Genomic DNA, 24256 nt, shown 5'->3' with positions numbered 1-24256 from the left:
CAGATTGGGACCACAGGGTCTTAGCCACTGGACTGCCAGGAAAATCTCTTCAGTTTTAAATAGGCTTACAGGATAAGCCTGACTGAGGAGATAACCTTTAGCAAAGACATAAGGAATGTGCAGAAGAGAGCTATGTGAATCACTGGGGGAAGGGTATTGCAGGTAAAGCGCACAGCACGTACCAAGGTCCTGGGGCAGGAATGTGCACAGGATGTCAGAAGCACAGCCTGAGGCCCGTGTGGTTGGATCAGCACAGGAGAAGGGATGGAAAATGAGAGGACCGACCATGTAAGGCTTTGCCACAGAGTAATCAGAGGACACTGATTTGTGACTGTTGTCAAGGAACAAAGGCAAAAACAGGATTTACAAGAGAGAAAAGACCCTGATGCTGGGAGGGATTGAGGGCAGGAGGAGAAGGGGATGACAGAGGATGAGATGGTTGGATGGCATCACCGACTCGATGGACATGAGTCTGAGCAAGCTCCAGGAGACAGTAAAGCATGGGGAAGCCTGGCGTGCGGCAGTCCATGGGGTCACAAAGAGTTGGACACGGCTGAGTGACTGAACAACAGCATAAAGCAGCGGACAGTCTGGGAACAGTGAGGCCGTTGTTTCATCTTTTGGATAATCAGATCAGCTGGCAGCCAGCAGAGAGGTCTGTAGGATGGGTCTACAGTCGGCACAGCCATCAAAGTTGGCAGCCGCAGCTGCTATGGGTTCTCTGGACAAACCTCAATCGTGGAGACATGGAGTATGTTTGGGGTCATCTGTGTCTTACCTGCCGGGGTCCTCCCTTGTACCGTTTGCTTTGTCTGGCCAGGGCTGCGTGGCTGACTTCCGGAGCTAGTCTGGCTTATTGCTGTTGTTTTTAAAATATTTATTTGTGTGTTTGTTCATTCAGCTGCATCGGGTCTTCGTTGCAGCATGTGGGCTCTCAAGTTGTGGCTCAAGTGCTTAGTGGCCCCACAACATGTGGGATCTTAGTTCCCCGACCAGGATCGAGCCCACGTGCCCTGCATTGGGAGGTGGATTCTTGACCACTGGACCTTGTTGACCTTTGCAAGGGCTTTGGCTTTTACCCCGAGGAAGATAGGCATGCCATCATCTCCCGTGCGTGGAAGTGCTCCCCCTGGTCACCAGGGCAGGAGCCAGGAGAGCGGGGAGAAGGTTGTCAGCAACACAGGCATGATGAGCAGGCTCAAGCCGGGGCAGTGGTGGAGGTGGCCAAAGTGGTTAGATTCCAGAATATTCTGCAGGGAGAGCTGGCCAAGAGTCCCTGACAGATTGAAAGGGGGCAGGGAGGAAGAGTCATTCATACTTTGTCTGAATTTGAATAGGAATTACCCATTCCCTGGTGGCTCAGAAGGTAAGGAATCTGCCTGTAAAGTGGGAGACCTGGGTTTGATCCCTGGGTCAGGAAGATCCCCTGGGGGAAGAAATGGCAACCCACTCCAGTATTCTTGCCTGGAGAATCCCATGGACAGAGGAGCCTGGCGGGCTACAGTTTATGGGGACACACAGAGTTGGACATGACTGAGTGACTGACACTTTCATTTTCACTTACCTATTGTGAGCAATTTTGTAAGAAATTTGAGAAGGATCAGCCCAGAAGCATGTTAACCTGGCTTCATCTCCTGCCCTCTGTCCAGTCCCGGTTCTTGCGGTCAGGGTGGGGCCTGTTAGCCGAGCCCATCCCCGCAAATGATCTGGGACCTTTCCAGGGCCGGAGCAACCTGTGGCCAGCAGTGGGCGGCGAGGCCCAGCGGTTTGAGGCCCAGCTGGAGGTCAAACTGGTGACATCGGGCAGCCCTGTGGTCCTCACCGGAAACCTCAGCCGGCAGGCAGGCAGCCGGTTGGCCTTCTCTGTGTCACTGAGCAACCTGCTGGGTGATGAGGCCCGCGTGTCAGGTAGGAGGAGGGTGGTGGCCCTCCCTGCCACCTTTCCTTAGTGACCAGGCTTCGGGAGACGAGGGGAGGACTGAGTACCCCACTCGTAGTCCCCATCACCCCAACTCCCAATATTCACATTCCATTTAAGGAAAACCCAGACCTTATATCTGCTTGCAGTCTCTGCCTCAGTCCCCAGTGTGCTCAACTAGCCCCATGAACCATAAACCGGCACCTTTTGGACTGTCTAGGTTCTGACCCACATTACATGTTACAAGATGTGTAAAAAACATGTTTTGCATTTTTGACCCAAATCGCATGGGGCTCCGTTTGGGTCTTGAATACACAACCTGGCCTGGATACCCACCCACCTGACCAGGCGCCGGCCCTGGTGCTGGAGCTGGCGTGGAGCCCTCCCAGCAGTGCTCCTCGTGGGGTGTTCTGGGAAATTCCGAGGGAGTGATGTGAGTGGCTGGCCCTGGTGACCAAGCTGGCCTGTGCATTTGTTAGTCTTAACCATCATGACTGTTCCTGTGATCAGGCTGAATGTGTAGCAGAAACAAGTTTCAGAAGGTGAAATTTACCTGACGACCCTTGACGCACTGTCATTTCTTATCTGTCTGATCCCATTTGTCTTATTATACTTTATTTAAAACCTTTTGGTCTGGACCCACAAAAGTGACTTTTGGGGTTGCCAGCTGGACAGTAAAAATGCTATCAGCGGCCCTGATGTCAGCGGTCCTTGGTAGAGACTCAGGCATTGGTTCTACCGGGACCCCCTGGGCTGCTCCCCCATCCTTTCCTCGCCTGGCACCCTGGGGCATGGCCCATGACCACACTGTACCTGCCCTCTCTCCACCCGCTCTCCCCACAGCGCTGCTGGAGAAGAAGGTGAAGGACGGGCTGCAGGTGGTGTCCCTGGGTGCTGAGCTCTTTGTGCCGGGGCTCGTGGGGCTGCGTGCCCTGGGCCAGCTGCAGCGGCTGGGCCACCTCTGGACCAGCTACCTGAGGATCAAGTATGGCCTCCGGGGTATGCCTGTGTGCTGGTGGGGGGCGAGCTGGGGAGTGGCTGGACTTGTGCCCTTTCCTGGGGCGGTGGCCCCGAGGGCTTAGGTGCCAATGTCACCTGGGGTGTTTTGGCCTTACCGTATAGCTCCTTAGCTAAAGAGTCATTCTATTAGCTTTGAATGGAGCTAAGTCCCTGCCCTTTAAAACAAGAAAAACTCTGAGTATGTGTATTGGTGCATTGCTTAGTTGCTCATTCGTGTCTGACTCTTTGTGGCCCCATAAAGTGTAGCCCACCAGGCTCCTCTTTCCATGGAGATTCTCTAGGCAAGGATATTGGAGTGGGTTGCCATGCCCTTCTCCAGGAGATCTTCCCAACCCAGGGACTGAGCCCAGGTCTCCCGCATTGCAGGTGGATTCTTTACTGTCTGAGCCACCTGGGAAACCCTGAGTGTGTTGGGGTTGGGCATAAATCAGTCTCTTAAAACCTCCCAGTTGGCAGATTCCAGTGAGTGACGTTAGTTGAGGCAGGTCCAGAGGGCTGGCTGAAGCAGGGCTGTGCCGGGTGCTCCTCTGCTCAGAATGAGGATGGAGGGCTGCCTGGCAGAGGAAGGGCAAGGGTCTCTGGGTTGCTCTGCACAGGTCAGGCCAAGCAGCTGGCTCAGGAGTGCAGCACCAGCCAGAAGCTGTGGGCAGAGAGCGGCTCAGAGGCCGCCTACAAGCTGGAGCTGAACCACATACTCCACTGCACGCAGATCCCAGCTTTCAGTCACAAGGTGGGTGCCTGAGCCAGTTGAGGGGGTCTGGAGAGAGCCCCCCCCAGGGTCAGGGAAGTGGTGGGTGAGCACCCTGAACCCATCCTCAGAGAGCTCAGTTGCTCAAGGTCATGTATGGGGATGGATCATGGATTGGAACCTGGGTCTCATCTCCCCTCTGTTCAGCTGGTGTGTATTGAACACCTGCCCTATGCCCAACCCTGGGGGAGAGCTGTGCTCAGGGCAGCCCCCGGTCTCTGTCATCCCATTGCTGGGTGGGGGCCAGAGAGCAAGAGACACGGGCCAAATCGCGTGAATTATAAATGCCATGGATGATAAACAGGGCAGAGACTGAACGAACACAGGGGAGTCTAATTTGGACGGGGCTGCAGGAAAGGCTTCTTTGGTGGAAATGTATTTTAAGCTGAAAAGTAAAAAATGAGATAGTTCTGTTCCCGTGGAAGTGTGCTATAGCCAGAGGGAACAGTAGTGCAAAGATCCCGGGACTGAAGGGCGAATGGAGGGCTTAAGGAACTGGCAGTTCACCAGAGTGATGAGGGGCGAGCCACGGGGAGAAGTGGCTATTTCTCGGTTACTTTACTTTGTTTCCAGTTTGCCTCTTCCTCCGACCTACTGCTTCCACGAAGGCGGGGCTTCTGGCTCCTTCCTTCCTGGCTATCTAGTGCCCAGTGAAGTGCTTACCTGGTACCTGGGGAAAAATGTGTCCAATAATTGAATGAATGGATGAGCCTGTGTTGCCTCAACCTGTGGTTCAGAGGCAGGAGGAAGCAGAAGGATGCCAGGAGCCCCCAGGTGGGGAACCCTGATCCTTGTAGATTCAGTTCAGGGAACCAGAGGCTGCTGTGGGAGAGGGGAGCAGGGGGAGGTCTTGGGCTGTTATGAAGATCAGGCGTTATCTTCCCACGGTGGGCTGGCTCTTTCTACTCCTTATCAGGGCATGGATAAGGCTCGGGTTGGGGCCTTCTAGTTTCTCACCTCGGGATAGAGGGTGCCAGAAATATAGTCATAAAAGTAAATCATATTCGAATGCAAAATTTTATAAAATCAAAATCAGTGCAAAAAAACCCCCCCAAAATCCATACCTATTACAGAATTCTCTCCCCAAATAAGCAAGCCTTGCATCTCGGGATGGGTGGCAGCGAGGAGACTCAGGACTGGGTACACAAGCCTTCCTTGGGGGTCTCCCTGGGGGGTGTGTCCCCAGGTCCAGCTGCGGCATGAGGAAGGCTCGGGCCACCTGCGCTGGGAGCTGGAGGCGAGCTACGGGAAGCACTGGGATGACAGCCGCAACAGGAGGCGCCTCCTCATCCTCCACACCTTCCAGAATGACTCGGGCCCAGCCCTGAGCAATCACGTCCTGGAGGTGAGTCCTGCCCCCTCAGGGCCGGTCCCTGGAGCTCAGCATGCACGTGGCAGCAGGTTCTCAGTTACAGGGACGCAGGAGCTAAAACTCAGGCCCAGAGATCTTCCCTTTGGCATCTCCGGCCCCCATGTCCCTGGGGAAGTTAAACATTTGCTGGTGTGCCTTGCGGCAGTTTGCAAGGGGGCTTGGGAAATGCAGATTTCCAGCTGTAAAAATGCATTTTGGAAACGGTTCACTTGCAGGGTTTCCTGGAAGGTGCGCTCTTTTTGGAAAATCAGAAGTAGCTTGAGAGCCTAGCCTCTGAACATGCTCTTACAAGGCACATGTTATCTTTCTGAGTTTCTTTTTCAATTGTTTTTTTAAAATGTTTCAGTTCAGTTCAGTCGCTCAGTCGTGTCCGACTCTTCACCACCCCATGAATCGCAGCACGCCAGGCCTCCTTCTGTGGTCAAATATACATTACATGAAAGCTTCCCTGGTGGCTCAGATGGTGAAGAATCTGCCTGCAGCGCAGGAGACCCTGTTTCGATATCTGGCTAGGAAGATCCCCTGGAGAAGGAAATGGCAACCCACTCCAGTATTCTTGCCTGGAGAATTCCATGGACAGAGGAGCCTGGTGAACTACAGTCCATGGGGTCGCAAAGAGTCGGACACAACTGAGAGACTAACACACACACATGACATGAAATTGACCACGTTCACCATTTTTAGGTGTACAATTCAGCGGTGTTAAGCTCATTCATATTGTTGCGTGGCCGTTACCATGGTCCATCTTTTTCATCTTGTAGAACTGAAACTCCGGACCCATTAAATAATATCTTTCCATCCCCCTCCCCCAGCCCCTGGCAACCACCATTCTATTTCCTGTCTCTCTGAATTTTAGGACTCTAGGTACCTCATGTAAGTGGGATCCTATAGTATGTGCCTTTTCGTGACTGGCCTGTTTCACTAAGCATAACGTCCTCAAGGTTTATAAGTCTGAATGAAATTCCATTGTATGGACGGACCCCATTTTGCTGATCCATTCATTCCATCAGTGGACACTTGGCTTCAAATACCTGTTTGAGTCCCTGCTTTCCAGGCTTTGGGGGTATATACCCTGAAGTAGAATTGCTGGGTCATGCAATAATCCTACTTTTAACATTTTGAGAAACTGTCATACTGATTCCCATTGCAGTTGTACCATTTTACCACCCCACCATCCGTGTACAAGGATTCCAGGTCCTCCACATCCTTACCAACACTTCTTTCTGGGCTTTGTTTTTTTTAAAATAGTAGTCATCTTAATGGGTGTGAGGGTCTCGTAGATTAGATTTGCATTTCCCTAGTGATTGATGATGTTGAGCATCTTTTCATTCTCTTATTGGCTGTTTAATTATCATCTTTAGAGAAACGTCTTTTCAAATCCTTTAGTCCTTTTGAATCAGGTCGTTTTTGTTTATTTTCTTGTTGTTACTGTAGTTCTTAATGTATCCTGGATACTAAACCCTTATCAGATGTATGGTTTACAAATATTTTCTCCCATTCCACGGGTTGCCTTTTCACTCCATGAATAGCAATCTTTGTTGCACAAAAGGGTTTAATTTTTACATAGTTCAGCATGTTTATTTTCACTTTTGTTGCCTGTGTTTTGGGTGTCGTGTTCAATAAATCAATTGCCAAATCCAGTCTCATGAAGCTTTTCAATCACGTGTTTTCTTCTAAGAGTTTTTATAGTTAGGTCTTTGATCCATTTTGAGCTAAACCTATGTATGGCGTAAGATAAGGGTCCAACTTCTTTCTTTTGCATCGAATACCCAGTTTTCCCAGCACCATTTGTTGAAAAACGTGTCCTTTCCCCCAGCCGTAAATGTGTGAGCTTATTTCTGGGCAATCTATTGTATTCCATTGGGTTGTATGTCTGTCTTTTAGGTCACAAAATACTGTTTTGATTACTGTAGCTTCATGAGACCTCCCATTATGTTCTTCTTTTTCAAAATTGTTTTGGCTATTTGGAGTTTCCTTGAGATTCAATATGGATTTTAAGATGGACTTTTCTATTTCTACCAAAAAAAAAAAAATACCATTGAGATTTTGATAAGGCTTGCATTAAGTCTATAGATTGTTAGACTTAGATTGTTAGCCTATAGATTGTTGGATCTTAGCAATATGAAGTCTTCCAGTCTACACACAGAAGATGCCTTTCCATTTATTTGTCTTTTCTAATTTCTAATTTCAGCAGTTTTGTAGCTTTCAGTGCCTTCCTGCTTAACTTCATTCCTAAATATTAAGCTGATTTTAAATGATACCAGTACTCCATGAATAAATTCTTGTTAAAAAATACAACATTTAAAATAGGGCTCAAATTCCCTTTCACAGTTACCATCTCAGTTCCTGGTCCCCTCCTCAGCTGCCTGGAGAAAGCCATAATTATAGTCTGCATCACTGGAAAGGAGACCTTTTTCTGTATATTTGCTCTGTGGCCCTGTTACGCACACTTAGTTTTGTTTGGGACGTCATGCTGTGCTTCCTTTAGCGGTGGATCTTAGAGAACGTCCCTTGTTGTCTTATAGAAGTCCACTCCATCTTTTTCAAATACCTGCATCATGTTGCATATGCTTCTGTCCTGCATTTTATTAGGCCGTTTCCCTCTTGGTGGTTTCTAAGAATGCATTCCTGAACATCTTTGGGCTTGCCTCCCTGGGCACATGTGTCGGGGGTCCCTGGGGCAGATGTCACAATGTAGAATTTCTGGAAATTTGGGCCTTTTTCATTTGCTGGCTTTATGTCAATTTGCCCTCCAAAATGTCTAGGCCCATCACCTGCCTCCCAGCCATGCCCAACAGGAGCAATTTGCATTTCTCCCCAGTACTTTTAGCACTTGAAAAATACTGCTGACGTGGGTGGAAACGGTATCGTGTTGTTTGAATTTGCATTTCCTGATGACTTAAGGCTGGGAGACACTGTTTTGTATATTTATTCTACCATTGCATTACCCTTTCTGTGAACTGATTTTTCGTATTGTTTGACATTTGGAAAAAATTAGTATACTTGGCTTTTGGTTGGTAGGAGTTCTATATATAATTGCAGTTTATACATCATATTAATGTTCTAAATTGGAAAAGTTTCTTATTTCTGGAAAACATCTGGCCCCCAGGGTTTTAGTGAAGTGATTAAGAGATTTGTGGCAGCATTTCTGCAAGCCTTCCAAAGTGTGGCAGATGCCATGTGAGGTTCTGGGGAGACAAGAAGCAATAAAGTAATCTTTATCTTTAAGAAGCTGACAGTGAGTAGAAGAGGGAAAGGCAGAGTGGTCAGTGATGAGTCATAAAGTATCACCAGACCATGTGTCAGGATCTTTGTATTATCTCATTTAATCCTTGTGCGGCAAGTATTATCTGTTCTCACTTTATAGAAGAGAAATGGTGTAACAGACTTGTATGAGGTCTCTCAGCTACTTTATGGCAGAACTGGGATTCAAAGTCCAGTCTGCCTCAGGCTATTCACCTCTCGACTGGACTGGATTGTGCCAGAACTAACTTACTATAAAATAATTGACTAAATGATCAGTCAAGAGAAAACACTTCCCAGTTCATTCTATGCAACCAGTATTATTCTGATGCCCAAACGAGACAAAAACATCATAAGAAAAACTAGAGACCATTATCTCTTATAAATACAGATGCAAAATCCTCAAGAAAACACTACCAAAACTCCACTGAGCAATCTATAAAAAGAATTACACAATATGACCAAGTAAGATTTATCCCGGGAATGCAAGATTGGTTTAACATTTGAATATACATCAATGTAATATATCATGTTAATAGAATGAAGGACAAAAGCCACATGATCATTTCAAAAGATGCAGAAAAGTATCTGGCACAACACCCCAGTAGTCTAGCAGTGGAAGGGCACTTCCTCAACCTGATAAAGGCCGTTTGTGACAAACCCACAGCTAACATCATACTTAATGTTGAGAGGCTAAATGCTTTCCCCCTAAGATCAGGGAAAAGATACGATGTCTGCTTTTCACCACTTCTTTTTCACATTATACTGGAGGTTCTAGCTAGGACATTTAGGCCAAAAAGAAAGAAAAAAGGAGTAAAGAAAAGGCATTTAGATTGGAAAATAAGTAAAATTATTTCTATTTACAGATGACATGATCTTGTACATATGTTATAGTCAGTCGCTCAGTAATGCCTGACTCTGCAACCCCGTGGACTGTAGCCCACCAGGCTCCTCTGTCCCTGGAATTTTCCAGGCAAGAATACTACAGTGGGTTGCCATTTCCTTCTCCAGGGGATCTTCCCTACCCAGGGATCGAACCCATGTCTCTTGTGTCTCCTGCATTGGCAGGTGGATTCTTTATCACTAGCGCCACCTGGGAAGCCCAATCTTGTATATATTAATAGAAGACCCTAATGAACTCACCTTCCTCAGTGATCAATGCAAGGAAATAGAGGAAAACAATAGAATGGGAAAGACTAGAGATTTCTTCAAGAAAATTAGAGATACCAAGGGAACATTTCATGCAAAGATGGGCTCAGTAAAGAACAGAAATGGTATGGACCTAATAGAAGCAGAAGATATTAAGAAGAGGTGGCAAGAATACACAGAAGAACTGTACAAAAAAGATCTTCACGACCCAGATAATCACGATGGTGTGATCACTCACCTAGAGCCAGACATCCTGGAATGTGAAGTCAAGTGGTCCTTAGGAAGAATTACTACGAACAAAGCTAGTGGAGGTGATAGAATTCCAGTTGAGCTATTTCAAATCCTGAAAGATGATGCTGTGAAAGTGCTGCACTCAAGATGCCAGAAAACTTGGAAAACTCAGCAGTGGCCACAGGACTGGAAAAGGTCAGTTTTCATTCCAATCCCAAAGAAAGGCAATGCCAAAGACCATTCAAACTACCGCACAATTGCACTCATCTCACACATTAGTAAAGTAATGCCCAAAATTCTCCAAGCCAGGCTTCAACAGTACATGAACCGTGAACTTCCAGATGTTCAAGCTGGATTTAGAAAAGGCAGAGGAACCAGAGATCAAATTTCCAACTCCACTGGAGCGTAGAAAAAGCAAGAGAGTTCCAGAAAAACATCTATTTCTGCTTTATTGACTACGCCAAAGCCTTTGACTGTGTGGATCACAACAAACTGTGGAAAATTCTTAAAGAGATGGGAATACCAGACCACCTGACCTGCCTCCTGAGAAATCTGTATGCAGGTCAGGAAGCAACAGTTAGGACTGAAACAACAGACTGGTTCCAAATTGGGAAAGGAGTACATCAAGGCTGCATATTGTCACCCTGCTTACTTAACTTATATGCAGAGTACATGATGCAAAACACTGGCCTGGAAGAAGCACAAGCTGGAATCGATTGCCGGGAGAAATATCAATAACCTCAGATATGCAGATGACACCACCCTTATGGCAGAAAGTGAAGCGGAACTAAAGAGCCTCTTGATGAAAGTGGAAGAGGAGAGTGAAAAAGTTGGCTTAAAACTCAACATCCAGAAAACTAAGATCATGGCATCCAGTCCCCTCACTTCATGGCAAATAGAAGGGAAACAATGGCAACGGTGTCAGACTTTATTTTTGGGGGCTCCAAAATCACTGCAGATGGTGATTGCAGCCATGAAATTAAAAGATGCTTGCTCCTTGGAAAGAAAGCTATGATCAACCTAGATAGCATATTAAAAAGCAGAGACATTACTTTGCCAACAAAGGTCCGTCTAGTCAAAGCTGTGGTTTTTCCAGTAGTCATGTATGGATGTGAGAGTTGGACTGTGAAGAAAGCTGAGCGCCGAAGAATTGATGCTTTTGAACTGTGGTGTTGGAGTAGATTCTGGAGAGTCCCTTGGACTGCAAGGAGATCAAGCCAGTTCATCCTAAAGGAGATCAGTCCTGAATATTCATTGGAAGGACTGATGCTGAAGCTGAAACTCCAATAGTTTGGCCACCTGATGCAAAGAACTGACTCACTAGAAAAGACCCCGATGCTGGGAAAGATTGAAGGCAGGAGGAGAAGGGGATAACAGAGGATGGGATGGTTGGATGGCATCACTGACTCGATGGACATGAGTTTGAGTAACCTCTGGGAGTTGGTGATGGACAGGGAAGCCTGGTGTGCTGCAGTCCATCGGGTTGCACAGAGTCGGACACAACTGAGCAAATGAACTGAATAAACTCACCAAAAAAAAAAAAAAAGTCTATTAGAGCTCATAAATGAGTTCATCAAAGTTGCAGGATACAGAATTAATATACAAAAATTAATTGTATTTCTCTACACTAGCAATGAAAAACCTGAGGAAGAAATTAAAATAATTTCATTTACACTAGCATAAAAAGAATAATACTTAGGGATAAATTTAACAAAAGAATATAAAATGAATACTCTCAAAAACTACAAAGCATTGTTGAAAGGAACTAAAGAAAGGGGGAGGCGGGTGGGAGGGGGGTTCAGCATGGGGAACACATGGACGCCCATGGCTGATTCATGCGAATGTATGGCAAGAACCACCACAATATTGTAAAGTAATTAGCCTCCAATTAAATAAATTAAAAGAAACTAAAGAAAACCAAAATAAATGGGAGGGTATCTCATGTACTTGAATTGGAATATTTAATGTGAAGTTTACAAGACTTCCTAAATTGATCTGCAGATTCAACAATCTCTCTCTCTCCCTATCAAAATCTGCACTATCTTTTTGATAGCTGATCCTAAAATTCATATGGAATTTCAAGGGACCCAGGGTAAGTAAGACAGTTTGAAAAAGAACAAACTTGGAAGATTCACTCTTCCCCATTTCCAAACTCACTACAAAGTTACAGTAATTAAGAGTATTATGGTAGTGGCATAAGTCTATACATACAGACCAGCAGAATAGAACCCAGAATTAAAAAATAAGCCCTTACAAAAAAAAATAAAATAAAAAATAAGCCCTTGTACTTAACACTTGGTTGATCTTTGACAAGCGTGCCAAGGTAATTGTAGAGGGGAAACAACAATCTTTTCAACAAGTGGTGTGGGGCAGCTGAATAGTCATGTTTAAGAATATGAAGTTGCACACTTACTTCATATCATATATAAAAACTAACTCAAATAGGTTATAGACCTAAATACAAGAGATACGAAACTCTTAGGAAAAAAACATAAGAGGAAATCTTTATTACCTTGGATTTCTGAGATACGACACCAACAGTATAACGACAAAAATACACTGGATTTCATCAAGCTAAAAACCTGGCACTTTCTTGAAGGTCCAGTGGTTAAGAATCCACCTTTCAATGCAGGGGATGGGGGCTCAATCCCTGATCAGGGAAATAAGATCCCATTAGCCACAGGGCAGCTAAGCCCACGTGCCACAACTAGAGGGGCCCACAGGCTATAACGAAGACCCAGTGCAGTCAAAAATAAGTAAGTAAAAATTTTAAAAACAACAGAAAACCCCGAATTTGTCTTCAAAGACACCGTCACGAAAGTGAAGTAACAACCCACGGGATGGAAGAAAACATCTGCAAATCGTATATCTGATAGAGGAATTGTATCCAGAATAGATAAAGAACACTTACAACTCAACATGAAAACGATAAAGGATTTGAATAGATATTTCTCCAAAGAAGTACACAAGTGGCCAATAGATTCGTGAAAAGTTGCTTAAGCTAATTAGTCATTAGAGAAATTAAAATCAAAACCGCAGTGAGATGCTACCACCAGCATGCGACTCTTGATTGCTCAGTTGTGTCTGACTCTTTTTAGCCCCATGGAGTGTAGTTCCTCTGTCCATGGAATTTTCCGGGCAAGAATACTGGAGTGGGGTGCAGTTTCCTACTCCAGGGGGTCTTCTCGACCCAGGCATTGAACCCACGTCTCTCGAGTCTTCTGCATTGGCAGCTGCATTTTACCACTAGCATCACCTGGGAAGCCAGCCTACCACTAGACTAGCTGCAATGAAAAAGAAACTAACAAGTGTTCGTGAGGATGCAGGGAAATTAGGACACATATTGGTGGCATCATAAAATGGTGTGATTGTTTAGAAAAAAAGAGTTTTATGTTTCTTTAAAATATTAAACACAGAGTTACTGTATGACCCAACAATTCTACCCCTAGGTACTCAGGAGAATTGAAAACTTATGTCCACACAAAACTTGTACTTGAACATTTATACCAGCTTTATTCATAATAACCCCAAAGTAGAAACAACCCAAATGTTCATCAATGAATAAATTGACAAATATATTTATCTATACAATAGAATATCATTCAGTAATAAGAATGAAGTTCTGGGGTGGGATGGATTTGGAGGTGGGAAGAAGGTTCAAGGGAGAGGAGACATATGTGTATCTATGGCTGATTCATGTTGATGTATGACAAACCAGCACAACATTGTAATTATCCTCCAATTAAAATAAGTAGAATTTAAAAAGAAAAAAATGAAATTCTGACACATGCTAAAACATGGATGAACCTTGAAAGCATCATGCCGTGTTAAAGAAGCCTGACACCAAAGGCCACATACTATATGACTCTATTTGTAAGAAATGTCCAGAAGAGGTAAATTAATAGAAACAGAAGGTAGGTTTCTGGAGTGTATGGGAAGGAGGCAATGGGGAGTGACTGCTAAGGGGTGCAGGGTTTCTTTTGGGGGTAGGCTGGGGCAGCTCCTGGTAGCCGGGGAGCTCAGGCTGCAGTGGAGAACCAGTGGAATGTTCTAGGTTGGAAGCATCCTCGTAGTTAGCACCAGATCTGATTAGCGTCGTGGGTGTGCGTCTCCAGTTTGTGTTGCAGGTGCTGGAGAGGCAGGTGGATTACCGAATGCAGCTGCACCACCTGAGCGTCCGCCATCCCCACGTGGAGACCAGCACACACCTGAAGGGGCAGTACAACGGGCGGCTGCCCTTCGTGGCGGGCGTGCAGTGGAAGGACACGTCCCGGGCCACCCTGTGGAAGTGGGAAGGTGAGTGGCCTCTACAGGGTGTCCTTGGCTAGCGGTCTTCACTCAAGTCATGCCCACCGTCTTCAACAGCCTTCCCTTTGTCTGCCTGGCCATCTCCAGACTCAGGGCTTTAATGTGTTGTAGGAAACACACAAACACATCCCGATTTCTTACCCTTACTAACAGCTCTACATTACAGGGCCTTGCCTACTTCTCCGACCTTATCTCACCCTACTTTCCCCATTGCCCATCATCCTGCAACCCTACTGGCCTCTTTCTGTTCTCCAGACATACCTCAGGGCCTTTGCACTTGCTATTTCTTCTCCTTGGAACACTGTCTCCCCTTTAAAAAGATGGATGTACCATAGTTTATCTTTGAATTAATTTTTTTTATTGAAGAAATACATAGTTTGAAAAGTGAATTAGACTATGACATGGAAATTGTTGAAGGTGGGTGAATGTTACATGGGAATCTCATCATAGTATCTGTATTCATGTATAGTTGAAAATTTTTTTAAAGTTTTAAAAGTTAAAGTTATAACAAACACAGTAATTTTCTGCTTCATGTCTTCCTATCCCAAATTTTTCTTGAAATGGCAATCACTGTAAATTCTTTTTACTATTTCTTATCAGACCTTCCATCTTTTAATCACACTTACTTCTTGCTTTTTCTCTCTTAGGCATTTTTATTCTCCATGTATTTCTTATTATAGAGGATGAGAATTTAACTTGCACCATCCCTTTTAAAATATGTATTTCCTTCTCTTCCCCCCATACAGTTACAGTTTGTTAATATTCAGTGTTGATATAATTGTGTCCCTCACAGCTGAGACACCTGGTATACTAGAATTCTAATTTTTTGTTTTTTTTCTAGAGCTATAGTAGCCTTTCCCCCCTGTTTGATTAATTTTCTATTTTCCTCCTATGATTATTCCTAGAATTTTTAGCAACAGTGTAAAACTCTTCTCCAGAGGGTCACACACTTCAGATTACTTGTCAGCTTCAATCGGTTCTCATAGTTTTCTTGTCGACACTTCCTGGAGCCACTGCTGCTCCAGGGTAGACCAGCTGTGTCCTGGGGCATCCCCCCACCATCATTCAGGGAGTGCGTTCCACTTCTCTGGGCCACAGTCCCTGCTTCTTGCACTCATGTGCTTTCTTGCTTGACTCTTTTGTTCCAATGGAGCACATCCTCCAGTAACTTCTTGAGAGAGGATACATGGAAAGTGTATTTGTTAGCTAGGGCTGTGTTAACCAATTACCACAAGCTGGGTGGCTTAAAACAGTTTATTCTCTTACAGTCTCCAAGACTAGAATTCTGAAGGTGAGGCATCAGTAGGGCCATGTTCTCTCTGTGACCCTGGGTAGAATCCTTCCTGCCTCTTCCTAGCTTCTGGTGGTGGCTATTAATGCTTGACTGTTCCTTGGTTGGTACATTGAGTTACATTAGAGTTACATTGCTCTAATCTCTGCCTGCAGGAGACACAAGTTTGATCTGTGGGTTGGGAAGATCCCCTGGAGAAGGAAATGGCAACCCACTGCAGTATTCTTGGCTGAAAAACCCCATGGACAGAGAGCCTGGTGGGCTACACTCCATGGGGTCACAAAGAATTGGACATGACTTAGCGACTAAACAACAGCAACAGTCTCTGCCTCTGTTGTTACATGTTCTGTGCGTGTGTGTGTGCAAACTTCTCTCTTCATATAAAGATACCAGTCATGTCAGACTTCGGGCCTCCCCTACTCTGTTAAGTGTCTGTGAACCCTCAGTGTGTCCAGCTCTTTGTGACCCTATGGACTGTAGCCCACCAGGCTCCTCTGTCCATGGGATTTTTCAGGCAAGGATACTGCAGTGGGGTGCCATTTCCTCCTTCAGGGGATCTTTCATCACTGAGCCACCTGGGACTCTGGTATGATCTCATCTTAACTAATTTTATCTGCAATGACCCCATTCCCAAATAAGGTCACATTTTGAGGTACCCGGGGTTAGGGCTACATATCTATTCGAGAGACACAATTCAACCTGTAACAGGATGTAAACATTTTGAAACCCTGAATGTTTAAACTGTCTTCATTTGATTTGGCTGAATAGAGAACTCTGGGTCGGAAATGATTTCCCTTTGAGATTGTGAAGACATCGTTCCACTGTCTATGTGAATCAGTTGACAGGTCTGGTGCTATTTCTGATCCATCATCCTTTGTCTGTGACCCTTTTGTCTGGAAGCTTTTAGGAGCTTCTCTTTACTCCTGAAAGTGAAAGTCGCTCAGTCATGTCTGATTCTTTGCCACCCCATGGACTGTACAGTCCATGGAATTCTCCAGGTCAGAATACTGGAGCGGGTAGCCTTTCCCTTCTCCAGTGGATCTTCCTGACCCAGGAATAGAACTGGGGTCTCCTGCATTGCAGGCAGATTCTTTACCAACTGAGCGATGAGGGAAGCCCTTATTCCTCATATCTTCACATCTTACGATGATGAGCCTTGGTTTGGATCCATCTTCATTCACTGTGCTAAGGACTTGGCACATAACCCTGCAATGTGGAGACCCACCATTTGGGTCTAGGTGGTTTTCTTATACAGTTTCTTTGGTAATTTCTTTCTGTGTTCTGGAATTCCTGTTGGTCAGATAGATGTTGGTCCTCATAAACTAAACCTCTGATTTTCTCTTTTCTCTCCTTTGTTCCGTCGCTTTGTCCTTTTGTTCTGTTCTGAGGGCTGATTTCCCCAGCTTCATCCACCAGCCCTCCTGCTGACCTTTTTAGTTTTGTTTAGCTTGTATTCCCAAGAGCACTTTTGTGTTCCTGCAAGTTCTTCATGAATGCATTACCTTCTCTTCTCTATGAATGTAAGTTACAGAAGTGGGGGGCTTTGATCTGTTCCCCCTGAGTTTCTTTTTTCTTTATGTTTCTGAAGTTCCTTTTAGTAGCTTTCCCCACATGCCAGGTAAGAGTAGGGTATGTGCTTTTGTTTAAGATTCAGTAACTTGGAACTTGTTTGGAAGGAGGTTCTATGGGAGGGGGAGGGTGTGTGTGCTCTTTAAAAAAAAAAATTACTTTGTTGAAGTATAGTTGAGTTACAATGTTCTATTAATTTCTGCTGTACAGCAAAGTGATCCTGTTTTATTTATTTATACACACACACACACATTTTTTCTATTCTTTTCCATTATGGCTTATCATAGGATACTGAATATTATTCCCTGTGCTATACAGTAGGATCTTGTTGTTTATCCATTCCATATATAATAGTTTCCATCTGTTAATCCCAAACTCCCAATCCATCCCTCCCCTTGTTAACTATAAGTCTATTCTCTATGTCTATGAGTCTTTTTCATAGATCAGGTCATTTGTGTCATATTTTAGATTCCATGTCTAAGTAATATTACATGGTATTTATCTTTCTCACTTGCTTCATTTAGGATGATAATCTCTAGTTGCATTCACGTAGCTGCAAATGGAATTATGTCATTCTTTTTCATGGCTGAGTAGTATTTCATTTGTATATATGTATGTAAATCAACGTGAGTTTGAGTGAACTCCGGGAGTTGGTGATGGACAGGGAGGCCTGGTGTGCTGCAATTCATGGGGTCACAAAGAGTCGGACACGACTGAGCAACTGAACGGATGTATGTATGAGTGGGGGTGCTCTTGTTGACTGATGGACTTCCCTGTTGGGTGGGGTCCTGGCTCTCCCTGAGGACCCTGGGCCCCGTATCTGTGGACCCTTGTTTTTCAGTCACTCTGTTCTTCTGTGGAGCAATCTCCCCATCTGCTGTGGAACTGGTACCCCAGGTCAGGGCACCTGACTACACTCTACTCAATATCTCCCTGTTCTCAACTTGGCAGCTCGCCCTCTACCCTGGCTGTGCTGGGCCCCCCTGAATCCTGGCCTCTCAGCCTCAGTTTCCCCACATAGTGAATCTCCTATCTCCACTAGGAGGTGGGAGTGCGCCCTCTCTTTGACAGACTCCACTGCCTCTCATTCAGGGTTGAGCTCAAGGGTCCTGTTCATGGGAGTCTTCTCTGATCCTCCTGACCTTGGTCTAACTCCCTCTTTCTTTTCCTTCCTAGCACTCAGCATTTTCCTCCTAGGTAGGTCTTCCCTGGTGGCTCAGATGGTAAACAATATGCCTGCAAGGCGAGAGACCTGGGTTCGACCCCTGGGTTGGGAAGATCCCCTGGAGGAGGGCATGGCAACCCACTCCAGTATTATTGCCTGGAGAATCCCCTCGGAAAGAGGAGCCTGGCAAGCTACAGTCCATGGGGTTGCAGTCCAAAGAATCAGACAGGACTGAGCAACTAAGCACAGCATAGCACAGGTCTCATATGTTTATTCAGGATTTCTCCCCCACCACTGCCCCCAGACCGCAAGTTCCATCAAGGCAGCAACTATGCCTCCTGTTCACTGCCACGTTCCGAGAGTCTGGAGCAATATTTACTGAATTACCCCTGAGCGAGTGGGAGATTTATTACAAAGTATGAGAGGGGTCCAGTGACTGGTTTTACTTCCCTGTGGAGGGGCAACGTGCTATGTAGAATGTCAGCTTTTTGGTGATGGTGATGACTGATCTTTACTCTTCCGAGTGGATGCTTCCTCTGTCCCAAGACACAGTGATTGGTACTACTGTATGCATTTTACAGATGAGGGAAGCACAGGCTCAAAGAGGTCACATAGCTTGCAAGAGTAAAGGCCATGCTCTTGATCACCTCACTCCAGTGCCCCCTCTCCAACTTTCCTAGCGTTTCTTCTAACACATCTTCCTGAAAACATTTCAGACATACAGAAACGTGCAAAGACTGCTGCAGGGAACACCTACATATTCTCAGTGTGGATTCTACTATTAACATTGTACTCCACCTCTCTTGTTACCTATCTGTCCACTTAGCCATCTGTCTTATTTGTTGGTAACAGGTCAAATTAAGTTGTAAACCACGGTCCATCTCACCCCTCGACATTTCAGTATGGTATCACTTACTAAGGTGAAATGCCAACATCTCCCGGGTACCAGTTGATGAGTTTTGACAGGTGCACCGATCTGTGAAACCTGAGCTCCTGTCAAAATTCAGAGCATTAGAGTCATTCTAGAAGGTTATGCTTGCCTGGAGAATCCCAGGGACAGAGGAGCCTGGTGGGCTGCCATCTGTGGGGTCGCACAGAGTCGGACACGATTGAAGCAACGCAGCAGCAGCAGAAGGTTCCTTTATGTTCTATCCCCAGTCATTCCCAGTCATGAGATGTGCTCTGCAGTGACCGTGATGACTCTACAGGGGTCTCTTGCTGCCTGCCAGAAACCCCCTTCTTGCCCTGGAGATAACTACTTTCTTGTTCTCTGCCTGTCGCAGGAGCCTTGAACCTGAATAGTCCCTGGCTGATGGTCTCCATGGCTCACAGGCTCTACTGGCCTAACCGAGCCATGTTCCAGACTGTGTTGGAGCTGACGCTGGGCAAGGCCTGGACCCTCAAGAATTTGGTGATGAATGTGGCCTGCAGGGGCCAGGGCCTCCGGAGGCAGGGCAAGATCCACGTCTACACCCCGGCTACCACTTACCTCCGGGTGCGCATGCTCAGCCACGCCCCCTGCCCACCCCCTTCACCAGCGGCCAGGGAGGCTGATGTCTTGTGGTTTAAATCTTGTGAGCAAAGGGTTAAAACTGAGGTTCGGGGGTTTTCCATACTGGGTCCCAGATGCGTGAGGTCTGGTTCACTCAGTATTGACACTCTTCAGAGTTAGTTGCCAATGGAATTTGGGAGAGTGGACCGCAAAATAAACCTCAATGTCTCATGTTCTTGCTTAGCAGCTGATACAGTAAAATATGAAAGTAGGTTGAGCTGGTACCTTGGAAACAAGTAGATAGGAGGCTTTTGCCAAAACGCAGAATGAAAACTTTGAGGATGGAGGTCAGTTTTATACTGCCTGCCGAGTGAAGCAGCATAGCAGAGTTTGGAAGGAAAGCAACCAGAGAAGGATTTCCATGGTGTCACATGTGGGAACCTGGTACATCAAGCCTCTCTCTGTGTTGGACATAGGGGAGGGGTGGTCCAGGCCTCACTTGGGCTCAGGAGGAGGCAGCTTGGTGGACATGTCTGGGGACAGCATGCTACCCTCGAGGCAGGGGCCAGGTGGCACCAGGGTGGACTCAGAAGGAGCAAGTGACTCCCAGCAAGGTTAGGGACCTCAAGAGGGCAGCTGTGTGACAGATAAGGCCAGGACAGGATGTAAGGAGGGGTCGGCAGGCCCGCTCCTGCAGGTGACACAGCCCAGGGGCGTGATGGTGGCCTGGCCTGGGAGAAGACAGCAGAGGCAGGTGTTCAGATTGCAGAACTTACTTGAAGGTGTAGATGACTGACTTGCTTATGGATTGGTTTGGGGAAGTGAGGAAGAGACAAATGACCCCAGGTTTTTGGCTCAAGCAGTTGTACAGCTATGGTTTTTCGAGTAGTCATGTACGGATGTAAGAGTTGAACCATAAAGAAGGCTGAGTGCCGAGTTGATGCTTTCAAACTGCGGTGCTGGAGAAGACTCTTTGAGAGTCTTTTGGACATCAAGGAGATCAAAGCAGTCCATCCTAAAGGAAATCAACCCTACATATTCATTGGAAGGACTGAAGCTGAAGCTCCAATCCTTTGGCCACCTGATTCGAAGAGCTGACTCATTGGAAAACACCCTGACGCTGGGAAGGATTGAAGGCAGGAGGTGAAGGGGCACCAGAGGATGGGACGGTTGGATGGCATCACCGACTCAATGGACATGAGTTTGAGCTAGCTCCAGGAGATAGTGTAGGACAGAGAAGCCTGGCGTGCTGCAGTCTGTGGGGTCACAAAGAGTCGGACACAACTGAGCTACTGAACAGCAACAAAGTTGTGTAGAAGCAGGTGCCATTTGCTGAAATGGGGCCCGTAGGTTCTGGGGGTGACCTGAGGTCAGTGATGCATGGGGTAAGGTCTTGGGTAGTTATAGTATTTGGCAGGAGGTTTGGTAATTCCCAAACTCCGTCTTGGCCCCATTACCTCTCCTTATGAGTCCCCTGAGGGAGCTGTATGAACAAGGGACAGAGGCCAGCAGGGCACAAGGCAGAGGCTTGTTGTTCCTAGAGGGGGTTGGTGTTCCTAGAGGGGCTTGTGCAAAGGGCAGTGGGCTGGGTACAAAGCTCAGCACAAGGCTAAAGAGTTCTACTTTCCCCAGCCCCAGTACAAGCCCAAAGAACACCTAGCTCCTCCCATGGCTCTGAAAACCATGACAGTGATGCAGGGAGAGAAGGCTACCCCTCTGTTCCCTTGTGTGCCCTTCAGGAATGGCATTGGAGGGGTTTTGAAGGATGAATAGGAATTCACCAAGTGGGACTGAGAGAAAGGCACTCCCAAGAGGAGGAAATAGGGTGTGCAAAGGCTTTGGTCAGCCTCTTCATCCTCATTGCAGGTTTCCACGGTGACAGCCTTGGCACAGAGCCTCTTTAGCAGCCGGAGTGAAATAGAATCAGCCTGGAGCGAAGCGGTGCAGAGCGAGATTCATGCTGAGAACAGCCAAGACCGTAAGATCCTGCGCTGCTGGTTGAAGGGCCCCCAGCGGGAGCTGAACCTAACGGCAGCCTACAGGCACACGGAGCAGGTAAGGGTCCAGGTGGCCTGTGCTGGAGACTTTGCCATCGAGAGACCCTGAATCCCGTATCTGGGATGGGGAAGGCTACTAGTTTGGCCTATAAGCCTCCCTGAGCCTCAGTTTCTTTATCTATAAAATGGACCCCAGCCATACTAGCACTGACTGCAGAGCAAAGGTCGGCCACCTGGTACTGGACATCCAAGTGCTTCATTCCTCTTGGGTCCCTGGTGAGGTCTTGTCATAGCGGCGTGCCTGTGTAACCTTGAGATCTGATGGTGTGGAGGCTGCAGCCCATTTGATCAGCCCTTCTCGGTGGTCATTCCTGGGGTGATGAGTGGGCAGTGGGGGCTGCCCCTGGAGACCCCCAGGGCAGGATGTTTTGCAGCTTGGACCCTCTGGACATCCCTCCGCATCAGCCTGGTCCTCATTGCAGCCATGGAAGAGTCATGTATTGCTGACGGCTCTGGGGATGGGTGCCAGGGGCCATCCTGAGGGCCTGCAGCTGGAGGGCATACTGGAGGAGCTGGTTCAAGACAGGAGCTTGTACCGGAAGCAGGGAACCTTCTCCCTTCGGTATGTGTGGCTCCTTCCCCCAGTCTGCTTCCCCCGAGGTGTGGTGCTTGCCTGGGTCTCCTGTTCTCCAGTGTGGAGGGTCACCAGGGAGTGGGGTATGCCATGTGGCCTGGAGGGGCCCAGACAGAACCCAGAGCTCGGAGACGAGCCCTCTCCCTGAAAGCCCCCACGTCCCTCACCCCCTTTCATTAGTGTGCTGAGGTGGGCACAGAAAACAGTCTCATCACCCCAGGCTGAAAGCTGCTCTGGGGGAACCATTTCAGTTCCTGGAGGCACAGCTGGTTGAAAAGCCTGTTCTTTGTTGGGGGGTGAACAGCACAGGGTTGGAGTCAGAAGACCCAGCCTGAAGTCTAGGCTGTGTGCTGACCAGCTGGGGGTCCTTAGCCATCTACTATCAGAACAGCAGCAGTAACCCAAAACTAACAGCCACTGCATTTGCCAAGGTCTCATCCATTTTTTAATCTCATTTATATTTATTGAGCACCTACTGTGTGCCAGGTTTTCCCTAGTGGCTCAGATGGTAAAGAATCTGCCTGCAGTACAGGAGATGCAGGAGACCCGGGTTTCATCCCTGGGTCCGGAAGATCCCCTGGAGAAGGGAAATGGCAATCCGCTCCAGTATTCTTGCCCGGAGAATCCCATGGACAGAGGTGCCTGGCAGGCCACAGTCCATAGGGTTGCAAAGAGTCAGACACGACTGAAGGGACTTCGAACGCATGCACATAGACAAAGTCTTTTTTTAAAAAACATTTATTTGGCTGCATCAGGTCTTAGCTGAGGCACACAGGATCTTTGTTGCAGTGCGCAGGCTTCTCTAGTCGCATTGCTTGGGCTTCTCTCTAGTTGTGGCACGCGGGCTCAGCAGTTGGAATGTGAGGGCTTAGTTGCTACGCAGCGTGTGGGATCTTAGTTTCCTGACCAGGGATCAAACCCACATCTCATGCTTTGGAAGGTGGATTCTTAACCACTGGACCACCAGGCTAGTGCCCTGTAACAAAGTCTCAACTCTGCAAGACAGTGACAGGCCCCTGGGGCATGGATGTCCTCTGACCCTGCCAGCCGCTTTAATGCTTTCGGCCTGTTCCCCACTCTCCACGACAGGCACCCCTGGACTGTGCCCCTCCCGCAGCGCATGCTCCTGCAGGAGACCTTCACGGCCGACAGGCGGCACCAGCGTTACTCCTTGGAGACCAGGGTGGTCCTCGGTGCCCAGGAGGAGACCCTGCAGACCGTGGTCCTGGGCTACCAGGCCGGGCACCCCTATGTGAGTGGACTCCAGGGTTCAACTGGGAGGGTTCCATCTGCCTCTGACCCATCTGTGTGTGTGTGTGTGCACACACGTGTGCATGTGTGTGGTTGTCCCTCCCAGGTCTGCGCGGGCCTGACCCACCCGTATGACGGCAGGGCCATCCCCAGGAGCTTGGACGGGTGCATGGTTTTGTGGAATCGGCACGTGGTAAGTGAGGGTCCCAGAGCTCTTTTCACCCCGGTGGTCCCCGGTTCAGGTTGCCATCTTCTCTCAACTGGACGAAACAAACGGAGAATTCCGGCCTGAGTTTTCTGTTCCGCTGTCTGCCTAATTCAATCTACTTGAGAGCCTGAGGGAGTTTTTCAACACGCCAGCGTAGTCATTGTTGCCCCCTTACTTAAAAACCCTCACCTCTTCTCTTGGGAGAAAGACCCCAGCCCAGACCCTGTGCTAGTCCGAGACCGTGATTGGGACGCGTCTGCCTTTTTATCCTGAGAGCCACAAGGCCTGGCGCACAGTCAGTGCTTAAATGAACAGCTGTTGGCGGGTGCTGTTGAAAGTCCATTCTAGGACTCCCCTGGCGGTCCAGTGGTTAAGACTGTGCTTCCAGTGCAACGGGCACAGGTTCAATTCCTGGTTGGGGAAGTTCCACATGCTGCGTGGTGCGACCACAATTTTAAAAAAAGAAAGAAAAATGCATTACATACCTCATTTAGAGCAGGGGTTGATCAAGTTTTTCTCTGAAGGACCAGATGGTAACTATTGTAGCCTTTGCAGGTCATACAGCCAGTGTTGCAACTACTCATCTCTGCCTTTGTAGCTCACAAACATTGTAGGAAACACACAAATGAATGGGCACAACTGTGTTCTGATAAAACGTTT

General features: G+C 47.3%; 1 protein-coding gene across 1 annotated transcript in view; it reads left to right on the top strand.

Annotated features, from left to right (window-relative positions):
* Positions 1 to 24256, top strand: part of LOC109578109 (uncharacterized) — a 166190-nt gene that overhangs the window by 56265 nt on the left and 85669 nt on the right. The window contains exons 24-33 of the mRNA XM_070779250.1: positions 1722 to 1908; positions 2762 to 2917; positions 3535 to 3668; positions 4873 to 5031; positions 13797 to 13977; positions 19298 to 19509; positions 21373 to 21561; positions 21986 to 22125; positions 23227 to 23389; positions 23495 to 23581. Of these exons, the coding sequence (XP_070635351.1) occupies positions 1722 to 1908; positions 2762 to 2917; positions 3535 to 3668; positions 4873 to 5031; positions 13797 to 13977; positions 19298 to 19509; positions 21373 to 21561; positions 21986 to 22125; positions 23227 to 23389; positions 23495 to 23581 (1608 nt within the window). The remainder of the gene's footprint in view (positions 1 to 1721; positions 1909 to 2761; positions 2918 to 3534; positions 3669 to 4872; positions 5032 to 13796; positions 13978 to 19297; positions 19510 to 21372; positions 21562 to 21985; positions 22126 to 23226; positions 23390 to 23494; positions 23582 to 24256) is intronic.

This window comes from Bos indicus, chromosome 25 (genome assembly GCF_029378745.1).
Source record: "Bos indicus isolate NIAB-ARS_2022 breed Sahiwal x Tharparkar chromosome 25, NIAB-ARS_B.indTharparkar_mat_pri_1.0, whole genome shotgun sequence".
Classification (NCBI taxonomy): Eukaryota; Metazoa; Chordata; class Mammalia; order Artiodactyla; family Bovidae; genus Bos; species Bos indicus.
Note: the sequence above shows the minus strand (reverse complement) of the source record. Positions and strands in the feature narration are given on the sequence as shown.